At 50.1% G+C, this 21298-nt stretch overlaps 1 protein-coding gene across 2 annotated transcripts in view; it reads right to left on the bottom strand.

Moving 5' to 3' along the window:
• Acot7 (acyl-CoA thioesterase 7) overlaps positions 1-21298 on the bottom strand; it is an 85296-nt gene that overhangs the window by 37159 nt on the left and 26839 nt on the right. For both annotated transcript variants that reach the window (XM_090335949.1, XM_090335948.1), the window contains 4 exons: positions 20400-20517; positions 10997-11153; positions 5617-5708; positions 898-1012 (listed from right to left, as the gene is read on the bottom strand). In XM_090335949.1, coding sequence (XP_090192075.1) covers positions 898-1012; positions 5617-5708; positions 10997-11153; positions 20400-20517 — 482 coding nt within the window. The remainder of the gene's footprint in view (positions 1-897; positions 1013-5616; positions 5709-10996; positions 11154-20399; positions 20518-21298) is intronic.

Below are 21298 nucleotides of genomic sequence, written 5' to 3'. Positions count from 1 at the left end.
TGACCGGCCTAGGCTCAGGACCTGCTTGACCAGCTAAAAGTCCATAAAAGAACTGCTTTTAAACTTCAGACCCAGGGAAGGCTAGGCTTACAGCGCAGTGCTATAGCACTTGCCTAGCAAGAGCCAGCACAAAAGAAAAGGAAGGAAGGAAGGAAGGAAGGAAGGAAGGAAGGAAGGAAGGAAGGAAGGAAGGAAGGAAGGAAGGGGGGTGAAGGGAAGAGAAAAGAGCAGACTGGAGGAGAGCAGAAAGAGAAGAGATTTTTCCAGCAGGAAGGAAACTAACATATACTGATCCAGTGACCTCAGAATGCTTGCTTTGCTTTCGGTGGGCAAAGGTTGGCCCAAAAAGGAGCCAAAGCATGCACAAAATCCTGCTGGACATTCAGATAGACAGTGCCTGAGAAACTACAAGCACGATGGCTACCCCACAAGCAGGGTCAGATGCAATGATTCGAATACCTGCTGGCTTTCGCCACACCCTCCATGGTAAGGAATGTGGCTGCAGCCCGGTAGGAGGACAGCAGAGACAATGTCCAGAATCCATGAGCCAAATCCTAATGGACTCAGAGCAGAGCACATGGCAAGGTACATGAGCACTGCAACTCTGAAAGGTAGTTCCTGATTGAGCAAACTGGAAAACACAACAAAAGCAAAGTAGGCCAGTGTCCCTCTGCCTAGGTCATGAATGTCCACCAGAGACTCACAGAGATGCCCATGCTGCCTTCCTGCCTGCTGTGCCACTGAGAGGGGCCTGCCTGGCTTGGAACTGGGTAAGGGACACAGGGCTGGGCACATGGGAGCCCAGAGGATGGTGACAGCAGACTGGTGAGTTTCTGTGGCTGAGCCATGGAGGGCAGCGACTCTGCAGGTGAGTGACAAGAGGCCACCAGATCGTACCTGGGTTAAGGACAGGCTGGACAATGTCCCCGTTCCTCCACTTGGTCTCCATGCGCTCTAGCTTCTGGGCTTCGTACCGCTTCCGGCCCTCTTCCTCCTGCTCCTGCCGGGAGTACTACGGGAGAGAAGCAGGAGAAGGTGAGGTGCAGCAGGGACGGGGCTCCCAGGTCACCCAGCTGGGTGCTACTGGAAACTGGGTCTATGACAACACGAATGGATGAAAATCTTGTATGGTCTCCCTCACCAGAAATAACCTGGGTGGATGTTTAGCCTTTTGACTTAACGAATATATAGAACATTCTGTCATACCACACATGAGAGTTCAACCTAACTGTCCCACTATCTCACTAGATTATACAACACAATGTGTCACTATTAAAATAGTACTGGGCTGGACCGTGACTTTGGCCTAGTGATAGAGTGCTTGTCTAACATGCATGAAGACCTGGGTTTGATTCAAGTCCTTAGTACTACATACACACAAAAAGCCAGATGTGGTGCTGTGGCTCAAGTGGTACAGTATTAGCCTCGAGGAAAAAGCCTAAGGACAATGATTAGGCCCTAGGACTGGCAGAAAAAAAAAAAAAATAGTACTGGGCCATGTCTGCCCCACTCCTGGGTATAAAACTGCACAATTGCCAGACACGTGGCTCCTACCTATAATCCTAGCTACTTAGTTGGCTGAGATCTGAGGATCTCGATTTGAAGCCAGCCTGGCATTAAAGTCCTGGAGACTCTTATCTCCAATTAACCACCAGAAAACCAGAAGTGGAGCTGTGGCTCAAGGGGTAGGGCGGTAGCCTTGAGCTGAAGAGCTCAGGGACAGCACCCAGGCCCAGAGCTCAAGCCCCACAACTGACAAAAAACACACAAACAAGCAAACAAACAAACAAAAATCTGCACAATTTCAAGGCCATCCCTGATAACTACTGGCCAAATGACACCTCTGCAGACCAGTAGCCAAAGCAGAAAGGGATCCTAAGACTCTCCTAATGGATTGTGGCAGTTCTGACCCAAGAATGTAATTATGAATAGAAAATTCTGTTGAATAAACTAAGGCTCCTCAGTCTCGGCACACTGCGGGACATGAAGTCTCTCTGAGACAACAGCAACAGTCCACTCATCCCTTCCATGCCTATCATCTTCCAGCCCAGGCAAGGGACCGCAGACCTCCCCATGGGACCCTTAGAGGGGCACAGTCCAGGTTTGGGCCTTATTATCCACGTTCCTCCAGCACAGCTCCCACCCTTCCCCTTGGCCTGGCCATCCCTCATGACCACAGCCTGGTCATTCTCAGCCAGCTTCACAGTCTGCCCCTCCTCCCTATTCTTCTGGCCAGTACTGGCAGCTGAGCTCCTGGGGCTCTACTCTGCCCTTCCTCAAGTCTCTCAGAACAATACCGTATTTGTTTTAGTCTGTCTAAAGCCAGTTTTTCCTTGCAGGTCATCCCTTTGTACCCATCCCCTTTGACTCAATGAGCCTTCTGCAAAGAAGGCCAAGAAGGGAAACAAGGAGTTTGCTTAAAAGAACCAAGCCTGGCCTGGAGTTGGCCTAGTGGTAAGAGTGCTTGCCTAGCATGCACGAAGACCTGAGTTCGATTCCTCAGTACCACATATACAGAAAAAGGCTGGAAATGATGCTGTGGCTTCAGTGGTAGAGCTCTAGCCTTAAGAAAGCCTAAGGACAGTGCTCAGGCCCTGAGTTCAAGGCCCAGGACTGGCAAAAAAAAAAAAAAAGAACCAGGCAAGTGGAACATGGTATACATGCCTGTGATCCTGTGATCCCAGCACTCAGGAGGCTGAGCAGGGAACTAAGTCCCTGGCCATCACGGGCTACACAGCAAGACTGCATCTCCAAAAAAGAACGAAGAAAAGCTGGGCACCAGTGGTTCACACCTGTAATCAACTACTCAGGATGCCGAGACCTGAGGACGGCAGTTTGAAGCCAGCCTTGGCAGACTCTTCCCTCCAATTAACTACCAGCAAAAAGGCTGCAAAGTGTTGGGCTGGGAATGTGGTTTAGTGGTTGCTTACCGAAAAAAGCCCTAGTCTGCATTCCGCAGTACCACATAAACAGAAAAAGCCAGAAGTGGTGCTGCGGTTCAAGTGGTAGAGTGCTGGCCTTGAGCAAAGGAAGCTCAGGGACAGTGTCCAAGCCCTGTGTTCAAGCTCCATGATCGCCTCTCCCCTCCCCCCAAAGAAACTAGGGGCAAAAGAGGGCCTGGGGAAATAGCTTAGTGGTAGGATGTGGCTAGCAGGCCTTGTGCTGCACCATCAGCACTAAGAATAAAACAAATAGAACAAAGAATAAAAGACTTAAGAGACAAGTGGCGCTGTGGCTCAAGTGGTTAAGTGGTGTCCTTGAGCTGAAGAGCTCAGGGACAGCACCGAGGCCCAGAGTTCGGGAGTATGGCCTAGGAAATAGTGATTGCCTAGTATGCATGAAGCCTTGGGTTCAATTCCTTGGTACGACATACACAGAAAAAGCTGGAAGTGGTACTATGGCTCAAGTGGTAGAGCGCTAGCCCTGAGAAAGCATAAGGACAGTGCTCAGACCCTGAGTTCAAGCCCCAGGATTGGCAAGGGAAAAAAAAGGAAAAGAAAAAAACAACAACAAACCTCCCAATGATTGCCAATCTATATGTGGCATTCAGCACGCTCTCAGAACTCTGAAAGCACGTGAGACTGATGGGTCTTTCTGGAAGTCAGGCAGCAGGAACCAGCTCATGACACATGCCGTGCCTTAATCCTGGGAACAAACAGCTAAAATACTTTTGTGAAGGACTGGCCTCACCCTTAGTCCTATGACTGGCAAGGCTTAGCTCATCTGAAGCAGTGACAGCATAGCCCAAACTCACAGATGGTGGTCTGTGTGCCTCTTAATGCAGGCTTATTCACACACTTGTGAGAATTGACAGGTCCGTGCTCTGGCCCTCCAGAGTGGCAGGCCCCTACCACTTTGGTGGCTCCTTTGATGCATCAAAGGCTGGGAAGAGGGTAGAGCAAGAAGACAAAGCTGTTTCCCAAGTGACAAGGCCCAGAAGTCCTCAGAGGAGATTCACACATCAGAAAACCTGTGCGTGCGTATATATGCACACGTGTGCACACGAGTACAGGTGTGAATGTGTGCATGATGAGATTCCTATTAACAGCTAGTTGGCATCTGTGAATGTGTTCATATATACTATTTATGGCCAGCTAAGTGTGGAAGGCTGGCATGGCAGATGCTTGGGGCATTGGAAGCCGAAGGTTGGGCTCCAAGAGATGTGTGGACGCTGTGCTTCCCAGGATGCCCACGCAGACCTCTGCCAGCCTTTCGGCCCGTGTTCCCAGTGAGCTGAGGATTACTACTACAGGGGCCTGGTGTGTGGAGGAGTGTCAGCTCACTTCTCCTCAGTACTGCTGGTGGATCCTCCTGCCTCCATACCTGTCCATAAGCTGTGACCACTCTACCCAGACGGGGAAGTAGAATCGCCTAGAGTTGACAAAAAATGGCAAGAAGAGCAGGAATGGGTCATGGATGAGCTGGTTCTCAGTTGTCACTTCTTTTTTAGTGTGTGCTGGTCATGGGGCTGAAACTCAGGGCCTGGGCTCTGTCCTTGAACTCTTGCTCAAGGCTATGTTTTACCACTTTGAGCCACAGCCCCACTGATGGGTTTCTGGTGAGTAACTGGAGTTAAGAGTCTTATAACTTTCTGGCCCAGGCTGGCTTTGAATCACAGTCCTCAAATCTCAGCCGCAAGTAGCTAGGATTACAGATGTGAGCTACTGGTGCCAGCTTTAGTTGGCACAGTTCTACAACTGTGTTCTGTTCTTTTTTTTCTTTTTGGGTGCCAGTCCTGGGGCTTGAACTCAAGAGCCTGAGCACTATCCCTGAGCTTCTTTTTGCTCAAGGCTACCACTTGAGCTACCGCGCCACTTCTGGCTTTTTTTCTGTTTATGTGGTGCTGAGGAATCAAATCCAAGGCATTGTGTACACTAGGCAAGAACTCTACCACTAGGCCACCTTCCCAGCCCCCGCAACCATGTTCTAGTTGAGCTCTGCTCCTCCTGGTCTGGAAGTGTACAAAGTACAGGTAGAGCAATGCACAAGTACAGGAGGCAGCTAGGGAGGCTTCTGGGTTTGCCCCACAGGAGTCGGCATGTCCCAGGTGGTACTCACAGCCAGATCCCAAGGACAACATAGTGAATTCCTCTTGTGCTAAGAAGCTTCTATCACAGCAAAGGGAAAATGAGACACACATCCAGAAGAGGAAGAACATACCAGAAGGGACAGGAAGAAAGGAGCAAAGCTCACAAGAGCTGAGATGAAAACTAGTTCTCAAAAGGGTCAGGGCAGCTGGCCCGGCCTAGCAGCTAGGTGGTCTGGGTTCTGAGCAAAGCATAGCACTCCTCAGTCCTGTCATAGCAGCTTCCTCTCTGGTCAGTGAATGTGATACAGTCCTCTAGGACAAAGGAATGCCTAGCTGTGCGTTCTGTGTAACTCACTGCCAGTAAATATTATACATGGACTAAACTGCACCGTGCAGATACATGTCCTTCCTTGCATCATTTTCTCTAGGAGAGAACTAGGTCCTGTGCCCATCCAAGGAGGCACTGCCCTCTGCCCCCAGCTCATTGCTTCCTGGGACATACCCCCTTGGCTAGAGAGACCTCACCAACAGTTGGCAGGCCCCACTTCCACATTCACCTCAGGAGAGAAGCTAAGGGGTCAGCTTACCACGACAGGAGGCACCTCGAGGACCTTGTCCACATTCTTCAGAGACAGGGGCACATACCACAGGGTGGCCTTATTGGTCAGCTTTTTGGTACCTTAAAAAAGGAAACAATGCAAGGGTGATGATGGGATGGAGAGAATGAGAGAGAAAGAGGGAACAACCGACTTCCTAGCAACGGGAAGAAAAGTACATAATGCTGGAAGAAATGGTTTCATGGTCAATCAATGTTCAAAGAGTTAAACTTTTCATTCTATGTAAGACGAGGTTTTTATATATTCTAACATTTATAAATTTTACAGATTTGAATGATGATGCCTAGTATTATAGAAGTAAAACAGTGATTGTGTTGGGCTAGGAGTTTGGCCTAGTGGTAGAGTATTTGCCTAGCATGCACAAAGACCTGGGTTCCATTCCTTGATACCACATATATAGAAAAAGCTGAAAATGGTGCTGTGGCTCAAATGGTAGAGCTCCATCCTTGTAAAAGCCCAAGGACAGTGCCTAGGCCCTGAGTTCAAGCCCCAGAACTGACTGACCTAAAAAAAGAAAAAAAGTGATTGTGAGCCAGGCACCATGGCTCACACCTGCAATCCTAGCTACTCAGGAGGCTGAGATCTGAGGATTGTGCTTCAAAGCCAGCCCAGCACTAAAGTCAATGAGATTTTTATCTCCAATTAACTAGAAAACTGGAAGCGGCGCTGTGGCTCAAGGGGTAGGGCAGTAGCCTTGAGCTGAAGAGCTCAGGGACAGTGCTTAAGCCCAGAGTTCAAGCCCCATGATGGGTCCCCCCCCCAAAAAAAGATTGCGATATTAGCTAAGAATGACTATGTCACAGTACTATAAAATATATGCAGCCAGCTGGTGGCTCACACCTGTAATCCTAGTTACTCAGGAGGCTCAGATCTGAGGATCGAGGTTCAAAGCCAGCCTGGGCACTAAAGTCCATGAGACTTTTATCTTTAGAACGCTGGAAGTAATGCTGTGCTCAAGGGGCAGGGTGGTAGCCTTGAGCTGAAGAGCTCAGGGACAACAGCCAGGCTCAGAGTTTAAGCCACACAATCAACCAAAAAATTAATTAATTAATTAAAAATAAAATTCAGAGCACAAGTGCTCTATCATTTGCACTATGCCCCAACTATTTTGTTCTGAGGCAGGGTCTTGCTAAGTTGCCCAGGCTGGGCTCATATTCTAGATACTCCTGCCTCAGCTTCCTGGGTGCTACGATTACAGGAATCTGTTACCATGCCCAGTTTATACCTGGTATTTTAACCAGGTCATTACGGGCTTCCCAGAGAGGTAGGCCTATCCCCGCCCTGTCCTCCAAGGGAGGCCAGCCCAGGCTGTTCACCTGCTGGCCAAGACCCCACCAGTAGATACTATGACACTTGGTGTGTCACCTACTCTTGAGCTGAATCCCCCCACATTCCATCTACTTCCACACGGCAAGCTCCTGCCAGCCAGCATAAAAGGCTTTCGGTGTGCATCCTACTGAAGCTACCAGAGACATACAGGCCAGGCCCAGGTAGAGAAGCCCCTGGGAGGAGGGGCTGGCAGTGACCAAAGCACAGAGGCCTCAAGCCCAGTTCTGCCTCCCAAGGGCCTCCTCCTGGTCCTCTCCCACACAAACCCATGCTGGAGACTCAAAGCTCTACTCCAGGGCTTCCAAGCACTGAGACAGGGGCTGTGACTGCTTAGGTCTTGGGGCATTGAGCCTAGAGGTGGAGCTGAATGTGGTCCCAGCTTGGGGGAAGCCTGTGAACCATGGCTTGTGGCCTGCTGGTACCAAAGGAGTTCGTAGATCACTAGTCCAGTGACCTGGAAGAGTTTTCCCAAGGGCTACACAGTAATTTCTGCACAGCCAGAAATGGTGCTGTGGCTCAAGTGGCAGAGTGCTAGCCTTGAGGAAAAGCCCAAGGACAGTGCTCAGGCCCTGACATCAAGCCCAGGATTGGCAAAAACAAAACAAAACAAAACAAAACAAAATATTTTTGGTTTCAGTTCTGGGGCCTGAAGTCAGGGTCTTGTATTCTTTCTTGGCTTTTTCACTCAAGGTTGGCACTCTACCTCTTGGGCCACATCCCAGCTTCTAGATTTTGTTGAATAATTTGAGGTAAGAGTCTCTTGTATTTTACTGCTTGGGCTGGCTTCAAATAGTGATTCTTAGATTTCAGCCTCCTGAGCAGCTAGGATTGCAGAGGCCCAGCTTTTAAAAGTTGCTTGCACAACAGGAAGGATCCTGGTGTGCAACACAGTGAGATGGACAGCTGGCTGGGCACCCACCCTACACTCCAACAGGAACCTGGGACGTCCCTGCCAGTCCTGCTCAGTCCAATCCAGGCTCTAACGCAAACTCCAAAGGTGGGGGGGGGGCGGTGTCAATTAAAAAGAGGCCATAGAGCCCTATACTGCTCCTAACTCAAGCCCTCCAGCTTGGCCCTGGAACAAACATCTCAGAACAAGGCTCCTGACTCCTGTGCCAGGAACACAGGCAGCTACTATGAGAAAATATTTGCACCACACTTTGACTGAGCAGATCTGACAACCTGCTTTTGGGAATAAAGATTTCCTGTTGGACTCGGCTGGAGTTAGCCTGATGAGCTGGTTTCCATGGAAACCTGTGTGGCCCCACTAGACCTAAATGCACAGCACAGAGCAAAAGGAGGCAAACATGCTAATTGTACATTCTCCACCCTTCAATGGAACTGTTGCCAGAACTGTGGCATTAACAGCTCTTTTTAAATCTTAGGAGCTCCAAGCTATTCTCTGGAACAATTCACAGCAATCACCTCCCTGTTAGCTTAATATTTTGACAGGTGCTAGAGATGAATGAAAAGGCAAGTTTTTGGGTCGTCTGTGTGGCCTGCGCTCATTCAGCAGCTTTGCGATACAGAGGGGAGCATGGGCCTTGTCCTGTGGTAGAGAAGGAACAGGGTCCTCATGCCCACAGCATCATGGCTCAGCCTTGTTAGGTACTGCCCTTGTCCTCCCAGCCTCAGTGCCCCCACTTCCAAGGCCAACCACAGGCTGTGTGTGTGCTCAGGGTGGTGTTGGGAGAAAGGAATGTAGCCTAGAGGCTAGAGGCCAGGCTCCAGTGGAAACATGGGCAGGAGAGAAGCAGAGGAAAGAACTACAGGATAACAGAGATCTGCATGGGTTCAAAGGTAGGGAGACAACAGGTGGCAGAGCAACAGACATGCAGATGGAGAGAAGAGGGAGAGAGGCATGTAGTCAGAGTAAGACAAGGGTCTCTGGGACAAGGTGACTAAGACATGGAGAAAAGTCAAGCCCTGCCCTGAGTCTGTAAGGACGATGGTGAGGAGACTCCAAGGCCAGACATAGCTTCACTGAGGCTGCCAAATACCATCTCCTCCACCTACAAGGGGCACAGAGCAGCACTCCAGGTCCAGGAGGGTGCACATCTGCAGCAGTGCCCAGCACTGCCTCCAAGCCCTAGAGCTGGCCCCCTCCCTCCTGTGTAGTCTGGGCCCTCTGGAGGTTGAGGATATGGGGTAAGAGGGGAGAGAGGCAGGCCATGGAGCAGGTAAACCGAGGGTTGGCTATTGTCCCCTACATGTGGGAGATCCTTAAACATGCCACCCACAAAACAATAGTGAAAAGTTCCCTAAAGACAAGGCAACAAAGGGCCTCTTCTTTATTTGTCCTATCATTTCTAGATGACTCTGTATTCTCTACCTCATCCGTGGTACAAACACGTGCACATCTGAAGGGGAGAGGAAGACACAGACTCAGCAGAAAGTGGGTCAAAATGTACAGCCATGGGGTCCATAAGTTGCATTAGACATTGATGAAAGTGAACTAGGCAACTCAAGAGCAGTGCAGTGAGGGAAGAAATGAGAGAGAACAGCTGAAATGAAGTAACAGGAAAGAAATGTACATATCACCTGATTAGGAACAAATAATCTTATCAGTAGTGTTTGAAGAGTTAAACCTGTTTCCTATGTAAAACTTGAGGTCTGTAATTTGTGTGTTGAACTCGGGCCTGGGTGCTGTCCCTGAGCTCTTCAGCTCCAATGAACCACTAAAAAAAAATGGAAAGTGGGGCTATGCTCGAAGGGTAGAGCTGTAGCCTAGAGCTGAAGAGCTCAGGAACAATGCAAGGCCCAGGGGTAGGGCAGTAGCCTTGAGCGGAAGAGCTTAGGGAAAGTGTCCAGGCCCAGAGTTCAAGCCCCATGACCCACAAAAGAAAAAAAAAAAACACACAAAAAAATTACAGTGACATCTCAAAGCCACAGAGCAACTTTCTGACGGTGCCTCTTGCCATCTGCACATGGCAGTGCTGTTGAGGTCACCAAGCCCATGTGGGCTGGGGCCTCTACTGGTCCAGGGCAAGATCAGGAAGGCTGGACCCACCGTTTCTTAAGCCAAGTTCCCCCAGTGAAACAACTGTGGCTGCTGGCTGCCAAAATGGCTGGCTACAGACAAACATGAAGACTGAGAGGCTCCTGGGCGAAACTGACTTCTGCCCCTGCACAAGAGCAACGTCTCTGGTGGCTACCGGAGGAAGAGGCCAAGCTTTCACTTCTCATGACACAGTCTCACACCAGCGGCACCCAAGGGTCCTTCCAATGCCAGCAGGGCCTGCTGTAGCTAGGGCCCAGTCTAAAGGAATAGGCCAAAGCCAACCGTCCCTCCAACTCAGAGAGCCCTCGGCCAAATCATTCACTGTGCTGTAGCTGAACTGATGCAACCCGTTCTAAGTGCCATTCCTGCTGAGGTCATTGGAAAGTTCCAGCTGGATAACTGAGCTTCTAGCCTATCATGAGAACAGGTCCCACTGCCAAGGAACAAGGAAGGAGAGAGAAGGGACACAGCACAGTCTCTGTTCTGCGTGGGCCTGGGGTGTAGCCTCGACCACGGGGATCCAGAGCAAGTGTGAGGGAGTGGAAGGGTTCACCTTCCCCATTGCCAGCCTGGCTATAAAAAGAAGTGTGAGAGCCAGTGAGAAGGAGCCTCGCTTCTCCACAGAAAGAGAAGAGGCGTTTCCATGGTTACCATGGCCAAGGAGAACGATCAGAAGCGCCCAGAGCAAGGTTCACCCAGCAGTTTCTACCTAGGCCTGGTTCCAGCTGGGGTGGGGTGGACCTCCCCCGAGGCAGAGCCACAGGCAGGACCTGTCTGTCCCTGACATGGACAAACTGGCCACAGCAAGGTGGTGGCTGGAGCCTTGACCCTATTCTGGCTGGGCGGTGTTGGGCTCCCTGTGAAGTCTCTAACCCCTCAGTGCCTCTTCTGGAAAGTTCAGGTAGGAGAAGAAGCCACAAGGGGCACAGAGATGGGGGGGAAGGGGTGAGAGGGTTAGGGGGATCATTCTGCCCTAGTGTGTGTAAGAAGGTAAATGCAAACAGGTGGTCTGGCAATTACCTGTGAGGATGTTTTCGGACATCACATGGACCTGGACTTCCACCGAGTGCTTGGAGGTGTAGGTGATCTCTGCACTGACATGCGCCACCTCGCCAATACACATGGGCGACAGGAAGTCGGTGCGCTCCACCCTGGCCAGGGCAGCCACACAGCGCTCCTGCAGAGACCAGAGAGAAACGGTTACCCAGCAGCCTCACCAGTCGCTCCCTGAAACTCTGCTCTTAAGATTCATTCAAATTCAAGAGCTCAGGTGCCTGGAGAAGCCTGAGGACTGCAGAGGGGCGGCAGTGATGGCTGTGCAATCACCAGCCACCGAGGTGTTCTCACAATTTCTCTACAAAACACACATTAGCTCACAAGCAAATGTGGAAAGACACAGGTGCTTAAGCAGGGAACTTGGGGCACAGAGAAAAGGAAAACAAGGGACCACCCCTCTTTTCCAAAGCTAAGGCATTTACTATCGGGGGATTCCCCCCAGGTGGTTCAAGTACAGGGGTGCTGCTGGTTTAATCCTTGCTTAGCCTGTTCTCATCTCACAGCCCACAATGGAAAGAACCTTCTGTCCCAACACCACTCCACGACCTCTGTTCTCTCACAGCATTTTGTTGTACACTGCAGACCAGTGTTCAAAGGGTTTCTCTGTGATATTTCCCTACACGTATAAAACACACTTTTACCAAAGCCACCCTTTGTTACTCTTTTTTATCCCCCATCTGATCACTAATCTTCTTTATTTAAATTATATTTTATCTGGCTGAGCATTGGTGGCTCATGCCTATAATGCTAGCTTTTCAGGAGGTTGAGATCTGAGGATTGTAGCTTGAAGCTAGCCTAGACAGAAAAGTCTGAGAGACTCTGAGCTCCAATTAACCAACAAAAAGCCAGAAATGGAGGTATAGTTCAAGTGGCAGAGTGCCAATGTTGAAGCTGTCTGGTTGAAGCCCACTTCCTGTATGTGGCGAAGGGACAAGAGAACTCTCTGGTGTCTCTCATTATAACAACACTGAGCTGGATATGATGGCATACCCATAACCTGAGCACTCAGAAGTCTGAAGTCAGAGGATTGCCTAAACCCCATCACCTTAGCAAGACCAAAACCAAAAGCAAAATAAAAGCAATGAGTCCAGTGAGGACAGTTCTGCCTCCTGACTGAAGCCCCTCTAATAGCTCTACCTTCTAGAGCATTGTCCTGAGGGCTGAGATCTCCACAGTCACAACACACCAGGACCCAAGGGTTTCCTTATGCTTGTGCTTCTCACAATATTCCATCACAAAACTGTGATTTTATTTTCTGGAGACAATACTGGGGTTTGAATTCATGGCCTTGTACTTGGTAGATAGTAATTTACCACTTGAGATAACCCAGCCCTTTCTGCTTTATTTTTGAGACAGATGTTGCCTAGGCCAGTATGGACCTTAATTTTCCAGTGTGTTTTTCCCAAATAGATCGGGATGAAGCATGCACCAAAACATCTATTAGTTGGGATGGAGGGGAGCTCACTACTTTTGGTCAACGCTAACCCTTAAATGCAGATCTTCCCAATTAGGAGTCATTATCACAACCCAATTATTGAAAGAAAAAAAACGTTTGGCAGTTCTGAGGTTGGATCAAAGCTTTCTTGCTCATGCTGCTGGCAACTCTACCGCTTGAATCACACCTTCAGTTCCAGTTTTTTGGAGATTAGAGTCTGTCTGGCCTAGTTTTGAACTGTAATCTTCAGACCTAGGCCTCCTGAGTAGCTGGGATTATAGGCCTGAGCACTAGCTCCTGGTTGCAATCTTTTATTTTTAATGGCTAACTGGAGGACGACAATGAGTTCTAGGCCTGGAGTGTCTGCATACTCTCCCCACCAGCTGCTGTTGCCACCTGAGGCATCAAGTGTGGGGATTCCCTACTACTGACAAGCATTTGCAGCTAAGCTGAAAATCTGGACCCTAACCCTTCTCCAGGGAGGTGATCACCCACGCTGGGGACCATAGCATCTGTTCCTATAAACATCTTAAAACAGATCAGCAAGGGGTGGGGACAGGCAGGAAAACCAGTGAGGGAAGGGGTGACATCCAAAAATAAATGCATTCAATGACTTGACTTATAAAACTGTAACTCCTGTACATTACCTTTATAATAAAAAAAATGGCAAAAAAAAAAAGGAGAAAATAAAAGGAAGTGGGGAGGAGAGAAGGGAGGGAAATGCTGGTAGAATATATAGGAAGTTGGGACAAGAAGGCTGCTGGGAGCAGGCACTTCCTCACCCTGACCCATACTTCTAGGGGACAGGGGTCTCCACCCTGGACTGCCCCACTGGTACTTCTCTGACCCACTGTACTGCTGCTTCCTTATGCAATGGAATGGAAATGGGGAAGATGCTGCCCTGTGCTCATTGCCATGGCGGTGGTGCCACCCACTGGCAGAAGCTGGAAGGGCAAGGGCTGAAGCAAGACACTTCACTTGGTAAAATGTCTGGCAGCAAAACACCACAACACCACTTTTCCGGAACTGGCAAATCGGAAGGTAGAATGAAACAAAAGTTGCAATGGCCTGTTTGGGTAGCAGTGACCTTGTACCTCTTCACCCACAGTCTGTCTGGGTCCTGGCACTGTCCTCACAGGGCTGGGCACCTGTCCTGGGGCCAAGGTTCTAGGTGAGGGATTCAGAGATAGGAACTTGGAAGACTCACATGGATACAGTACAGGGGGATCATCAGGGGAGGAACACAGAACTGAGACACAAATGACCCAGTGTCAGGCAGGAGAGGTGGCAGTGATAGAATGCAAGGTAGCAGAGGGAAGGGGAACAGGGGAGGAGAGTCAAACCAGAGCAAACCCAGCAGAGCCAGGAGTGGAAGGGGACATGGGCAGAGCAAGAGCCTCTGGAGAGGCGTGGGAGGAGACACCAAGGCTGGTCCTCTCCCTTTGTGGCCCCCATGCCAATGCTGTGGGAGCATTTACAGGGCGTTAGGTGCCTTCAGTTACCAGGACAAAAGGTTAGGAAACGTGAGTAGGAGGAAGACTCAAGACTCCAATGAGTACCATCTTCCCGTGACTTCTACCAGGCCTGGCACCAGGATGCCTAGCGGCACCCCTCTTCCCAAGTCAGGTCACTTATGATTCTCTCCTGGCTCAAAACCCTGAGCACAGCAGGAATGTCTGCCAGACAGCCGGGCAGGGGTCTCACCTCTGCCTCTTTCGTTCAGATGAGACCCTAGGAGAACAGAGTTGTGAGGTGGCTCAACATCTGCCTCATCAGCATTGCCTTCCAAAGGCCTTGAGTTCCATGGGGCTGAGTTCCTAATGGCTCCAAGACTTCGTGCCAGGCCATGTGGCTTCAGAAAGTGAGCCCTGTCATCCTAGCATCTTGGGAGGCTAACAATTTAGTAGGGGGAAGATCATGGTTCAAGAACAGCCAGGCAAAAAAGTAAGTTTGCAAAACTCGTGAACTAACAGCTGGACACGAGGAACACAGCGGCACATGACTGTCATCCTAGCTTCGTGCCCAGCTGGGAAGCAAGATGTTATCTCAAAAATAACCCACATGTGGAGGTGGGGGAAGGGAAATGGGGACAAAAACATGAGAGGGGCTATCAATGTGTGTGAAATAATGCTCCTTCTATCTGGCAAATATAACTGTAAACCACTCATTAATTACAATAAAAAAATAAAAATAGTTGGGCCTAGTGGTAGAGTGCTTGCCTAGCATGCACGAAGACCTGGGTTCAATTCCTCGGTACCACATAAATAGAAAAAAACTGAAGTGGTTCTGAGGCTCAAGTGGTAGAGCTCTAGCCTTGTGAAAGTCCAAGGATAGGGCTTACACCCTTGAGCTCAAGCCCAGGACTGGCAAAAAAATAAAATTTTAAAAAAAGTTTCAAATTACCAAAAAAAAAAAAAAAGCCCACACGAAAAAATATAACTAAATAACTCACATGGTGAGGAGCATGGCCTAGTGGTAGCGTGCTCCCTAGCATGCACGAAGCCCTGGGTTCAATTCCCCAGAACCACATATATAAAAAAAGATAGAAGTGGCGCTGTGGCTCAAGTGGCAGAGTGCTAGCCTTGAGAAAGCTCAAGGACAGTACTCAGGCCCTGAGTTCAAGCCCCAGGACTGGAAAAAAAAAAAAATCCACAGATGAGCACTATGGTACATGCCGGTAATCCTAGGTACTCAGGAGGCTGAGATCACAATTCAAAGCTAACCCAGGCCAGGAAAGTCCACGAGACACTGCCAATTAACCACCAAAAACCAGAAAGTGGCCTGAAGTGGCAGAGTAGCTTTGAACAGAAAAGCTCAGAGACTACATAGTGTTAGCTTGGCCTGGAAGAAATGGCCCCTTCCCTGGGCTCTCTCCCCCTGCACCCTAGAAATCCCCCCCAACACCTGTAACCCTGGCAACTGGCAAGCTTGGGGGCCATGGAGGGTCCTCCAGTCTGAGATCACATCCACTTCCTCTGTGGCCATACGCTTCCCCCATATGATCTCTCTCCTCCCACCATAGGGCCTCTGGCTTGGTCCCACTCCATCTTGGACAGCTGGAGGTCTGCTCTTTCCCTCACACAATAAACCTTCTCTTGAACTGAATGGAGTTTCCTTTCTGCAGACCTAACACATAGGTCCTGAATTCAAATCCTACAGCTAAAACAAACCCCTTCCCCCACACTAAAAAAAAAAACAAACAAAAAACAAAAACAGGCAGAGGCAGGCATGAGAGGGAAAAACTGGGAGAATGCAAAGGAAATGCACTTATTACTAACTTATGAAACGGTAACCCCTCAGTACATCCCCCCACCTTTTTTGGTGGGTCATGGGGCTTGAACTCTGGGCCTGGGCATTGTCCTTGAGCTCTTCAACTCAAGGCTAGCACTATGCCACTTGGGCCACAACACCACTTCTGGTTTTCAGGTGGCTAATTGGAGATAAGAGTCTCACAGACTTTTTGTGCTGGGCTGGCTTTGAACCACGATCTACAGATCTCAGCCTCCTGAGTTGCTAGGATTACAGGCGTGAGCCACCAGCACCCAGCTAGTACATCACCTTTATATAAACAATTTTTAAATAGTATAAAAAGGTCTAGAGACATGGATCAATGATAGAGCACCCAGACTCATCTCATACATGTAAGGCTCTGAGTTCAAGCCCCAGTTCTGTCAAAACCAAAAAGAAATGAAAAGAAAAGCCCTGCTCCCATGGTTCAAACCTCAGCTCTGCAGGCACACTGCTCTGTCTCTTTGTGACTAAACAGCACCGGTGGACTGCTCCGATGACCTGTGAAGTGCCCAGGAGTGGGCAGCTGTCTCCCACAGCTGAGCACTAGAAGTGCTAACCAAGTGACATGTGTAGAACAGGTCTGCATCCAGGAAGGAGCAGAAATGGTTGGTTCATGTCACTGCCACCGCTGGAGGCAGGTGACATGTGCACTCAAGGCCCTGTAGCTGTCAGCAGCTCAGATGGTATATCTCTGTGTGTCCTTTGGAAACCACAGTCCTTTCTGGAATGGTGCTAAGAACAGTGACAGCTGATGGCTGGAGAGGCTTAATGAGGAACACAGCACTAACAACAGGCCCAGGCAGTCAAGAGCTCACTGGGCGCATGCTCTTTGTAGAGTGGCCGTTCAGAGCCTGGAGTATACACATCAAGCCCCTGAAGTCCAGGTGTTGATTGTCTGGGAATTGGGCAGGGACAAGCCCTGCCCTCAGACTTTTCCCTCTAGCAGGAAACAGCCCCCAAAGTTCAATCAGGAAAGATGCCACAGGTCAGATGACACACTGCAAAGAGGACAACTGGAGTCTGGAAGGAGTAATATGATGGGGAGGCCTAGAAACACCTAAGGGAGGGGCCCTGTGGGTATCTGGGGAGGAGCAGCTCAGGCAGGAAAAAGCCAGTGCAAAGGCCCTAAAGCAGGAACATAGCCAGAGGAGGGCGCCCTGGACAGAAGTGCCATAGCAGACGAGGTCCCGGCGCTGGTTTAGGCAGGAGTGGGACTTGGGGGACCCAGACTCCATGCTGCCTGTGGAGTGGCAAGCTGACAAACCATGGACGGGGATGACAAGGGCATGCTGGCAGGACACAACACTCACTTCTAGCTGAGGACAGGTGGTGACACAACACCGATAAGAGTGCTCAGAATGGGAACACACCTAGAAGATGGCACCAGTAGAACCTGTTGCTGAGCACTGTGGGGGTGAGAACACAGGCCAATGGAGGCCCCAGAGGTCAGGTTATTCTCAAAGAGAAGGGAGACTATGGGAGAAGCCAGCTTGGGCTACATCAAGGTAGGTGGCCTAATAATTAAGCACCCATCTGGGGCCAAGTGTGAGGGGACATGGGTCTACCCTCAACAGTCAGAACTCAGCCACCTGGGACTGCAGGATGTTACCTCAAGGCTCTGGGAGCTCACAGACCCCTTCCTAAGCCTAGAAATTTCTAGGTTACTATCCTACAGCCCCCCAGCCTTTAAGTTTCTCCAAGCTAGGGAGTCGGAACTACCTTTCCAAAGGCTCAGAACAGCTCCAAGCAAGTCCAGTCTGTACTCGGGACCCATGCATTCACTTTCTATTGAGGGTCCCGCTAGGTTAGTAGCCCACTCCCTGCTTGTGGGACTCCTTAATGCAGCCACCAGGTGGCACTCTCTGAGGTGCTGGGTGGCAGCAGAGCTCCAAGAACAGAGCCACCCTCACAAGGTAGTCCCAGACATCTGGCTCCACCCATCAACAAGGACCACATGGCTATCCCCGCACCTTCCATCCCAGCCTCCCACTTCATGGGGAATGGGGCTGAATGCCAGTGCTGTCAGAGCCTCTGGGAGGTAAAGAGGCCAGGCAGGGGAGCCCTCATGAATGAGGCTGTGTCCCCAGAGAGATTCTGCCGCGCTTCTAACACATAAGGACAGTGAGAAGATTCCATCTTTGAAGGCGTGAACAACCCCACTAAACACAGAGCCTGCCGGCACCCTGACAAAAATGTGGCAGCCTCTGGGACCAGGAGAAGTCCATTTCTGCAGCTCCTACCCCCCCTGCCCCCCTCCCCCCCCCGACATGTTTATCTGGCATTCTCAGAGTTACTGTGGATACTCTTGTAGTACACGATCAGGAAAATGCTACAGGTCACAGGACAGGGGCCTCTGGTTTCTCATTGCAATCAGAAGTTATGTTTATTTACATGATACTGTCAACTACTAATTGTACAACAACATCATCATGCCTAAAGTGTAATGTAGGTATCTCAATTTTACAAAGCATTTCATTGCTAAAAATGCCAGTAATCACCTGCAACTTCAGAGTGCCAGTACAGTCTGGCCTCTGCCTTAGATGGCTGCTGGCTGATGGCGTAGTGGATGCTGGGGCCAGGGGAGGGGGTGCGGGGAGCCATATGAACTTCAAGTGAGATACAGTGAAGTTTTTGAGTTAGATAGATTCTTCTTTTCACTCTGCAAGCTAGCGCTGGTGGCTCACACATGTAATCCTAGCTACTCAGTAGGCTGAGATGTGATAATGGTTCAACACCATCAAGTCTGTCAGATTCACCTCCAATTAAACCACCAGAAAACAAAAAGGGGCACTGTGGCTCAAAGTAGTAGAACACCCCAGGCAAGGTGGCTTATGCCTGTAATCCTAGCTATTCAGGAGGCTGAGATCTGAGGATCCCCGTACAAAGTCCGGGCACTAAAAACTGTGAGACTCTTATTTCCAATTCACCATAAGAAAACCGGAAGTGGAGCTGTGGCCTAGGGGTAGGGTGGTACCCTTGAGCCGAAGAGCTCAGGGACCGTGCCCATGACCCACACACACACACACACACACACACACACACACACACACACACACACACACACACACACACTTTCTCTGAACAATAGGTCTCAACAGTGAGCTTAAAACACAGAGCTAAATCATTGAGTAAACAGGTATACTGCCACCCAGGCTTTATTGTTTATTTCTTAAGGACCCCTAGCCTTTCTGGAAATGATTTATATTACAAACAACTGAAAGGCACCCGCTGTGTGAGGGGCAGCCTGTCCTCTGAAGAGCTGAAGATGACCCTGGCTGTGGAAGTCCTAGACAGCACCCTCTTGCAGTAGAAGGCTGCTCTGTTCTCACTGACCAGCCCTCTTCAGTGCAGCCCCTCTGTGACCACACTGTGATCAATGATCCTGACTCTGCTTTCTGAATGGCTGGTTGCCAGCTCTTCACTGGCATCAGCTTTGCTTGTACTCTTACATTAGAGGCAACTGTTTTCCTTAACCTCATGGGCCAACCTCTGCCAGCTTTGAACTTGAGCTTCTGCAGGTACTTCAGCTCTCCTAGGCTTCTTAAAGATGAGGAGTGAGAGCCTGGCTGGCTCCCAACTAGGCTCTGGCTGAAGAAGATGCTCTATCTGACCTGTTCTTCTGTCCAGAACACTCAAACTACCTCCAAGACCACAAGTATGGCTGCTTAGCTTTCTCCTCATTCCTGCGTTCACTTGAGTAGTACTCTAACTCCCTTCAAGAATTCTTCCTTGGTGAGGTGGGGGGAGGGAAATGGAGACTAAGACATGAGAAAGGGTATCAATGTTTGTGAAGTAATGCACCTTCTATCTGGTGAATATAATGTAACCCTTCTATTCATTACAATAAAAAATATATGAAACAAAAAATAATTCTTCCTTTACTTTTACAACTTGGCTTTAGCTTTATCTGCCAGGCTTTCAATGCCTTTATTTGCTAAGCATCATTTCTGGCATTCTCAATCTGTGTCTCAAGGACTAGGGAAGCCCAAAGAAAAGGCCACACAGAGGAGTAACTGGTGGGCATTAAGTTAGGCTACTTCTTAGAGTGTGGTTAATGGTAGTCCTGACATATTCCATCCCAGCTGCCCCCAGCTGCAGGGCAAGCAGCAATAGGCTTTGTCCAGGTATGGCTGCGCAAGGCCTGTTGGGCTTTAGGGCCAGGAAGCAGCCAAGGCACAGAGCAAAAGCACTTGTCCATGACACCAGACTCTGGTCAGATACAGAAGTGGGACCTTGTCCAAGGGCTGTCCAATGCCCACACAGAGAGGCTCACGAGACTCCTGAACCTCCCTGCACAGTGGGGAGGAAGTTGAACCCACAGGTGAGGTCTACTTCTGACACAATGGAGCTGCCAGATCAAAATGAGGCCCCTGTGCAGACTGGGGCTCCACAGCAATCCAACGTAACACAGTGAAGGCTGGCAGCAGGCTGGCAGCTTCCTTTCTGGTGGCTTCCCACCCTCCTTGCAGAGGCCCACACCAAATCTCACTCCCAAGGGCCCATCCAGGACTGAATGAACCAAAGCAGGCCCCCAAAGCCTGGTGGGCAAGGAAAGGGATGGCTACAGACCCTGGCTCCCTGTAAACTACCTTCCTGACCCCCCAATGCATGGCCCATGGCTGGGCAGGACCGGGCACTTACCCCATTCTGACTGTTGCAGTGCCGGGTGCTGATGATAGCTCCTGCCTCCTCAATCATCTTCAGGATGGTTCCCCCATGGACATTGCCCGCCACATTGGCATCATCTGGCCGCATGATCCTGGTGCAAAAGAGAAGTGAGATGAGGCCTCTAGAACAGAGTGCCACCTGCGCACAGCAGCCCCGGGGGAGGGAGAGGGCCCTCACGTAGCCCTCTGGCTCCCAGAGGGAAGGAAAAAAACTTCCCACACAGCTGGGCTCCCCTAGCAGGGGTGCTCCTCAGAGACAGGACACAAGGGAGCTACACCATCCTCTTTCCACGAGACAGGAATGATGGTTGAAGCCACAGGACCAGCCTAGCCAAGAAGAGAACCCTGCCCTGGTCAGGAAATGCTGAAAGCAAAGAAAGGGGGGTAACTCAGTCAGTGGGGCCCTTAGAATGTACACGAGAGACACCATGAGCCTCCAGAAGCTAATCTCACAACCAGCACCTCATGACTCCCTCCCCGAGGAGCTGGGTAGAATCTGCCGAGAACTAGACACAGGTCACATCTTTAAGACTTCTGAGTAGGGCACCAGGGGCTCCAATCTGCCCCCAGGGTGGGGGAATGGTCAGGGAGTCCAAGGTGGTGCTCAAGCCCAGAGTGGAGAGCTCACTGTGGCCAGGAAATACCATCTTACTTCCCCAAAGGGCACTCATCCTTGCTGCAAGCAGCCAGCAAGGCAGGGGCTCTATATCTCTGGAATCTCAACAAACCAGCTAGTTTGTAGTTATTACCCAGCCCCAGGACAGCCTGGCATCTTCCCAGATTACACTGAGCTGATGAAACCCACAGTCACAGGTAATAGCTAAGGCTGGAAATGCAGCTTAGCACTTAGAGTACTTGCCTAGCATGCATGAA

Source organism: Megascapheus bottae, chromosome 6 (assembly GCF_031878675.1).
Source record: "Megascapheus bottae isolate mThoBot1 chromosome 6, mThoBot2.hap1, whole genome shotgun sequence".
NCBI lineage: Eukaryota > Metazoa > Chordata > Mammalia > Rodentia > Geomyidae > Megascapheus > Megascapheus bottae.
The sequence above is the reverse complement of the archived record's forward strand: the minus strand, read 5'-3'. Positions and strand labels throughout refer to the sequence as shown.